This window comes from Myotis davidii, unplaced genomic scaffold (assembly GCF_000327345.1).
Source record: "Myotis davidii unplaced genomic scaffold, ASM32734v1 scaffold93, whole genome shotgun sequence".
NCBI classification, from domain to species: Eukaryota; Metazoa; Chordata; class Mammalia; order Chiroptera; family Vespertilionidae; genus Myotis; species Myotis davidii.
The window spans coordinates 4069475-4078257 of record NW_006292095.1 but is presented as its reverse complement, the minus strand read 5'-3'; the positions used below and the strand labels follow the sequence as shown (position 1 = coordinate 4078257).

At 37.1% G+C, this 8783-nt stretch overlaps 1 protein-coding gene across 1 annotated transcript in view; it reads left to right on the top strand.

Moving 5' to 3' along the window:
- Positions 1-8783, top strand: part of LOC102757815 (disintegrin and metalloproteinase domain-containing protein 5-like) — an 80431-nt gene that overhangs the window by 6879 nt on the left and 64769 nt on the right. The window contains exons 2-3 of the mRNA XM_006765643.1: positions 3730-3825; positions 5818-5873. Coding sequence (XP_006765706.1) covers positions 3730-3825; positions 5818-5873 — 152 coding nt within the window. The remainder of the gene's footprint in view (positions 1-3729; positions 3826-5817; positions 5874-8783) is intronic.

Sequence of the window (8783 nt, the reverse complement as noted above, 5' to 3'; positions counted from 1 at the left end):
GAAAAAAACACTGAGAGATCAAATACATTATCCAAAGTCACACAGATAATAAATGGTAGCTCAGGTAACTGAACTCAGATTCAGGGGTGGGGAAGCTTTTATCTGAAAAGGGTCGTTTGGATATGTGTAATACCAATTTGGGGCCATACAAAATTATCAGTTTAAACATTAGCCTGCTATATTTGGTCAAACATTTAATTAACTCATCCCTAATGCCTTGGCAGGGCCAGAGCAAATGATTTTGCAGGCCTTACACGGCCCTCGGGCCAGAAGTTTCTCACCCCAACCGTCACATTCTAAGAACAGCTAGCAAATGCTACCCATCGTTGTAGCTTCAGTCTTACTCCGATTTGGCCATGTGAATTGCCAAAATACATATGAAACACTTACAGATAACACTAATTATTTTATTATTTTGCATTTAATCTATAAAGATAATCTGCTTAATATCTAATAGCTTTGGAGGATCAGTGGTCAACTCTCCTTTAGGGTGTTCAGAACTTCCTAATGTTCACCACTGTCTTGGGCGGGGGGAGAAAAATGGACACATATGTAATATCCTTTGTAATAAAAAATAAAATTAAAAAAAAATAAATAATAAAATAAAACCAAAAAAAGATATTGTTATAATTGTTCTATTTTATTATTAGTTTTTTGTTAATCTCTTACTGTGCCTAATTTATAATTTAAACTTTGTTATAGGTATGTACATATATAAAAAACATAGTGTAATAGTATATATAGGGTTCATTATTATTCATGCTTTCAAGCATTCACTGGGGGGTTGTCATAGGACCTATCCCCCATGGATAAGGGAGGACTACTCTACTTGCCTCACCTTTCAATGAGTCAGTGAGGAGCTTAAAGGTGATCAGCACATAGACTTCACAGTTGGAACCTAGATATCAGTACACATTCCTTCTCTAATTCCCCAGGAAAATCTACTTCTCACATGGTCCCTTCTATTATAGGATAATCTAATGTTAGTCATAATTGTAGTCTTGGATTTTATGTTTTCCTTTTAGTGGTTTTAAAAAACCTTCTCACTCTGTTTCACATAAGGATACACTCTTTGTACCAGGATTTCCTTTCCCCATCATTCCCAATTCTCTGAAGGTAGTCTTATGTCCCTATATACTGGTTCTCTACCTTTTTTTCTTTTTGTAGCTAGATTTTATTTACAACCCTCCCCCTCCCCCCGACCCCCCCCCAAGTGAATTCTCAGTCATGCTGTGATGTAGGATTAGAAAGAAGGGTCTCCATTTGATTTTTTGTTTAATTTTCTTTTTTTCTGAAATTCATACCAATCCTCTTCCCTTATTATGACTGACCAATCTTTGAATTCTCCATTTGTCTAATCTCTAACATTTAAAAAGGGACATTTAATACTATGGAAATTCAGTGTTTCTTTGAACTATAACAACTTTAAAAGCTCTCTTTTAATATTTTTGCAACAGAAAATTATTATTAATGTGGGGTGTGATTATATTTTAATATTTTAGTATAATATGAGGTAGGACCTTCAAAAATAGTAGGGCTTAGGGGACAATTAGAGAGCTCCTAGATATTACAAATAAAACATGGGGCACCCAATTAAATTTGAAATATATATATATACATATATATATGTATATATATATAAATATTGTATGTTGCCATACTAAATAATTTTAAATACAAAAAATTATTGTTCAGCAGAAATAAATTACAAATGTCTAAATTACACACCTCTCTCTTTCTTGAATTGTATTTCCATGATGATTTGACTTTCTTAAATAGTTCCTTGTTTTGCAGAATTTGCTTATAAAATTCCTTGCAGTTATTCCATTTATATTGTAACATAGTTTCTGCAGTGGTCACATCCAATTTATTTCATTGTTTTTTCCACTGAACATTTTCTAGTGAGAAAAAACACTGGATATTAGCATTGTGAGATAGTGTACAAAACCTGTGATGACATAAATTGGTCTTAATTTGCTTTTCTATTCTTCACTATTACGTTGCATCTCTCTTTTCCCTTTTTTCCTTTATATATATATTTAAATTAAGTTTATTGGGTAAAAAGATCATATAGGTTTCAAGTGTATTCTATGATACATGATCTGTATATTGCATTGTGTGCCCACTCCCCAAAGTCAATTAATCTTCATACTTTCTTAATTACTGTAGCTTTATAATAAAAAATTGATATCTGGTAGTGCAAGCTTCCAACTTTCTTCTTGTTTTTCAAGATAGTCTTGATTATTATTCTCCTTTGCATTTCAGTGTAAATATTAGAAGCATTTATCAGTTTCTGCTAACAGTTTTTCATCTGTCTCCAGATGAGATCACAGTGACAGCCAACACCTTAATTAGTATATTTTAACAATGTGATTTGTTATCCTGATGGACTTAAGTGTTACAGCATTATTGTTTTAATTTGCATTTCTTAAATAATTATTAACATAAACTTTTTGAGGGATAACTTATACACAGTGAAAAATAGAGATTTTAAGTGTACAGTTCTTTGAGTTTTTACAAATGTACAGGTTCTTATAATCAATATCCAAATCAAGAAAAAGATTATCCCAGATATTTCCATATTTCCACCACCCTAATGACACTGTTCTGCTTTCTATCATCATAGATTAGTTTTGTCTATTATGAACATTTTTGTACACATTGTAAACATCTGTATTACTACCACACATTTCTAGGTATAGAATGTCTAGAAGGAGCCCTCTTATAGCCTCTTAGTCAATACCCAAAAGTATTAACACTATTCTTATTTCTATCAGCGTAGATAAATGATGTCTATTCTTTTTTTTTAAATTTTATTTTTTATTACAAAGGGTATTACATATGTGTCCATTCTTTCCCCCCGCCCTAGACAGTCCCCTAGCCTCCCCTATTCCCCAGTGTCTTATGTCCATTGGTTATGCTTATATGCATGCATACAAGTCCTTTAGTTGATCTCTTACCCCCATACCTCCCGCCCCCGAACCCTCCCCGGCCTTCCCGATGCAGTTTGACAATCTGTTTGAGGCAGCTCTGCCTCTGTAATGATGTCTATTCTTGATACATATGTAATTCCTTATATATAGATATACATATATTAAATAAATATACGTTTACATATACATGAATATATGTCTGTATATGGACTCATAACTATGCAATCTTTTTATGTAGCCTCTTTTGTTTAACCTTCTGTCTTTTAGATTAATCTATGCCATTGCATGTAGCCCAGTTTATTCTCTTACATTGTTATATAGTATTCCATTGTATGAATATATTATAGTTTTATATCCTTTTGACTGTTGCTGAACATTTAGGTTGTGTCCAATGTGGTAATATTATGAATAAGAGGCTCTGATTATTTTTGCATGTCTTTGGTATGTACATGGTTACTCATTTCAGTTGGATGTGTGCCCAGAAGTGAAATTTCAGTGTCACAGGATTATCTACTAGAGGTCTGGTGCATGAATTCATGCACGGGTGGGGTCCCCAGGGGAGTGGAGTGGGGCCGGCCGCTGGGTGGGTGGTGGGATGCCCTTGCCAACCTGGGATTGGATCCATCCCACTGATGTTCACGCCAGCTGTTGGGAGCCACCTGGTGGCCGCTTTTATATCCTTTTTTCTTTACAGGTCGTTCAGGGAGGGGATGCACCCTAGGTGTCCGAGGCCAACTTCCTGTTCTGTAGCATTACTTATAATTTTTTACTGAATTTTGGTGTATTACTTTTGTAGAGCTGGCATAACAAAGTAACACAAAAACCGTGGCTTAAACAACAGAAATTGTCTCAGTTCTGGAATCTAGAAGTCCAAAACCAAGGTGTGGGCAAAGTTCGTTCTTTCTGAAGATTATGAGGGGAGGATCTGCTTCAGGCCCCTGTCCTTGGCTTGCAGATGGATATGTTCTCCTTATGAATCTTCATGTGGCTTTCTGCCTTTGAGTATGTCTGTGTCCAAATTTTCTCTTTTGATAAGGACCACAGTTATATTGGATTAGGGCCTGCACTAACGATGTTATTTTAACTTCATTATCTCTATAAAGACCCAATCCAAGTAGGATCACATTCTGAGATCTAAAGGTTAGAAATTCACATATAAAGTTAGAGCAAAACAATTCAACCCAAATAGCTGGACGTTTGTGCCTGGAAAATTGTAAAAACTCTGGATGATGTCTTTTTGGGGTTATTGTTTTTTTCCCCCCTCCTATCAGTTTTGTACATTTTTTGTTAATTACATTCTAGGGGTTTTTTTTTCATTGTAATATATGTAGATTTAAATTTTTAATGGTACTGTCATATGCCACTGTATTTTTCATATTTGTTTAATAACAAGGGATTTTTAGAGGGCACAGTATTCAAGGTCCTATCCAGACTCCACTTGCACCTCGTTTCAGTGTGCTATTCAGATGACTCTTCTTAGATCATTTATCTGTTGCAAAGATTCTTATTTGGCTATAATAGTTAAGGTACTGAAAACTTTTAAATGGCTTTTTATCTGGCTAAAACAATCCCATATAATAAAAGGGTAATATGCAAATTGACCCTAACAGCAGAATGACCACTCAACCAGTCACTATGAGGTGCACTGACCCTCTCAATCTCCCTTTTCCTGGCCGGTAGGCTGTGAATGGGGAACTAGGTATGGGTGGTTGGGATGCGGGCAGCACCAGGCCAAGGCCCCTGCCCCGCCAGTCATCACACACGCAGGAAAACCCGCAGCAGGGGCGGGGCCAGCGAGTGGGAGGGAACGGCCGATCTCTCAGTCTCTTCCCCTGGCCATTAGGCTCCAAAAAGGGGACCTGGGGCTGGGGGCAGGGCTGGCTGCGAGCAGCTGGGGAAGATGGCCCTAATCACAGGCCATGCCTAGGGACCGTATCCGCACATGAATTTTGTGCGCTGGGCCTCTAGTTTTTAAATATTAACCAAATAAATAATTTAATGACTCATTTTCTGTTATGTTCTAGAGCAGTGGTTCTCAACCTTCCTAATGCCGTGACCCTTTAATACAGTTCCTCATGTTGTGGTGAACCCCCAACTATAAAATTATTTTCGTTGCTACTTCATAACTGTAATTTTGCTACTGTTATGAATCATAATGTAAATATCTGATATGCAGGATGTATTTTCATTGTTACAAATTGAACATAATTAAAGCATAGTGATTAATCATAAAAACAATATGTAATTATATATGTGTTTTCCGATGGTCTTAGGCGACCCCTGCGAAAGGTTCATTCGACCCCAAAGGGGTTGCCACCCACAGGTTGAGAACTGCTGTTCTAGAGGGTTCTCCATACTTGTCTCTGCTCTCTCCCTATCCTCTCCTACATTCTATTCCAGGGGAATGTCCTTGCTTAACTGGAGAGGCAAAGTACAAAGGTAGTTGTTGTGGAATGTTGCTAGAGGTGTAGTGCATTCCTTGTAGTCCTATCTATAGAACTACCAGTTCCAATGAATAGGGAAATTTACTTTCCAGGATGGCTGGGAGTGGCAAGCAACAAGTTCTCTCAAGTAAGGGGGACACCTTTGGTATTTACCTTCAGCATGGCAAATTGGTCTAAGCCAAAAGATAACAATAATCAGCTAGGCTTTTCTCTCAGATATACTAATTATGGTGACTGGAAGGCATTTGGGGACTCTACCACCTTTTCCTCAATGTAGAACTTTGAAGCTTCAAGTATCCATCCACATAGGAAGGGAAGCACATATAATTATTGTATATTATTATTAATTTAGTCAATATTTTAAAAGCATAACTGACAGGAAACATTATTTAACATATTATTTATAATTATTTAAAGTATTTTGAATTTTCATGTTACAGGTTGCTTATATGATTACAATAAAAGAAAAACCATATTTCATTCACCTCAAAAAGCAGTAAGTAATTATTTTACCTTTTTAAATTTTAATTCTTTGGTTTCTTGATTTTTTAAATAGTTGTGAATAGGACAAATTCAAATCAGGTGTATATTTGATACCTATATGCATTTGAAATCTAATGTATATTGGTTATTGAATAAAGTCTTAGGCATACAAAAAATAAGAAAATATGATCCACATTTAAAGAATTTATAATGCAGAGTGATATATTCAAACACATTAGTAGAGAAATGGGAAATTTTATTATAATATGGTATTATGATAAGTGTGTAAACAGTAGTCTCTGAAATCTGGGAAGGCTTTTTGGGAAGAGGTAAGAGATGACTTATATCTTGAGGAAAGATGCCTTTACCTCTGTAAAGAAATGGGGTACCATAGGGGGGCATTCTGTTTAGAGGAAATCATATGTAAAACATAGAGGTGTGAGACTAAGTAGATTCTGTGGTGTTCAAAAAAGTCAGTGTGAATTACTAAAGAACATATTTTGGGGGGATAGAAGTAAAATATTTGGAAAGGTAGTAGGTAGAACCGATTTGTAGAATATCTATCATGCCATGGTAAGGATATTGCAAGCCAAAATGTTTTCAAGAATATACTTATGCAGGCTTATTGAGTCTTGTAGGTTGATTCTGAGGGAGCAAAAGTAGAGTAGGGTGTCTAATTATTCTTTCTATCTAATAAAGGAGTAATATGTAAATTAACCATCACTCCACAACAAAGATGGTGGTGCCCATAGTGGCCAAGGCGGACACTGGTGGTGCCGCCCTGGCAATGCGAGCCCAGCGTCTGTGCCTTGGCCCCGTGGAGGGAGGGGTGGGGCCTCAGGCCAGAGGCTGGGGCAAGGGACACTGGTGTCATTGCAGGCCGTGCTGAGGGACCCCCTCCCACCCATGCATGAATTTCATGCACTGGGCCTCTAGGATGATTATATAATAATTTAGGTGAGTGATGATTGGTGGCTTGAATATATAGTATAGGTCATAGTATAGGAAAGAAAACATTCAGTATGCCTTGAAGACAAATTTGGTAGAATGACTGGGAAACAGTGAGAATCTTGGATAATTTAGTTGTTGCTTAAGAAAAGGTCACTTATAGTGTAATTAAATGAGGAGCATGAACAAGGGAGATCTTTATGTGAGGAGGGTAAGTTTAATTTGCAGTTCCTATAAGATATACAAGTGGGTTATATTCCATAAATACAGGAATGTGAATCTCTGAGCAGAGATTGGTAATTGAGATATAGATTTAGTAATAATCAATAGTTTGGCTGTAATTTTTTAAAATGAGAGCTTATTTAAGTGCTTATAAATAGATTGGTGGCTAAAGACTAAATCCTACTAAAGACCAATATTTTGGGGGCAGGTAGAACAAAAAAACAACAACAAAAAATGCAATGAAGACTATGCCCTAGACCAGGTGTTGACAAACTTTTTCTGTAAAGAGCTTTGGCTAATATGTTGTGTACTCAATTGGAACTAAGCAATTTTTCACTGTAGTGCAAAAGCAGCTATACACAATATGCAAACCAATGAGTCCGGCTGTATTTCAAGAAGATTTTATTTACAAAAGATGCAGCCAGCCAAATTTGGCCCAGGGGTTATTGTTGTTTGACCTCTGGGAGAGGAACAGAGGAGGGATGTGTGATTACACTGAGTGGGTGTGGTTTCCAAAATGATACTAGAAAGTCTAATACAATGATTATTTTAAAATTGTCTTTTGGGTTTGACATTCTGGTGATTATGAATCTTTTCAGAGCAGTTTCATGGTAAGTAAATATTGACAAATAGAGAAACTGTCTGTAGAGTAATCTTTTAATACAAATAGGTTGCAAATTGAAAATATATAAGAAATAGATGACACAGAGTCATGGGAAGTTATTTAGGATATAATGGCTTGATAATAAATTCTCAGAATAGTGTTAGGATAAAAAACTGTAGAGAGGAAGTTTGAAATTATAGGACTGAAAAAGGTAGGTATCTTCAACATGTGGCACAGAATGGGATTTGTAGCATGAGTATAAGGATTTGCTTTGAACCAAAGTCGTCATCTTCTGGAAATAAAGTTAAGATGTGAGGATGGGTACAGCTTATCTGTAATGAGGTGACATAGAGGTTATGTGGGATGATGGACAGGAGTTGTGCCAAGTTGTTTTAATTGTTACTGAGGAAAATGAGATAAAATTCTGACCAAGTTTGTTGAGAACTTGGTATGTAACTAAGCTTAGTGAATATGAGTTTGTAGCAATGCAAAGGAAATATTTCTAAATTGTGTTCTAACCCTATATTTTAATTTTGAGATTCAGGTTTAAAATGTGGAATCAATGAGCAATAAAGGCAAAGATTTGGAAGTTCTGTGCTAGAAATTGAGACCTATGTTGTTTTAGTATTTGATATTTCTAGCAATTTAGGTTGTTCATTAGCACATATTTTGATATTATTTGTCACTATAGTTAAAATGCCTCTCTCAGTGTCTAATTTATTGTAAACTAGTGGCCCGGTGAATGAAATTCATGCATGGGGGGAGGGGGTGTGTGGTTTCCCTCAGCCCAGCCTGCACCCTCTCCAATTGAGAACCCCTGTAGGATCGGGACTAAACCGGCAGTTGGATATCCCTCTTGCAATCTGGGACTGCTGGCTCCTAATTGCTCAACTGCCTGCCTGCCTGATTGCCCCTAACTGCCTCTGTCTGCCTGCCTGATTGCCCCTAACCCCTCTGTCTGCCTGCCTGATCACCCTCAACTGCCCTCCCCTGCTGGCCTAATTACCCCCAATTGCCCTCCCCTACTGGCCCCATTGCCCCTGTCTACTGGCCCCATTGCCCCCAACTACCCTCCCCTGCTGGCCTGATTGCCCCTAACTGCCTCTGCCTCAGCCCTGCTACCATGACTTTGTCCAGAAGGACGTCCGG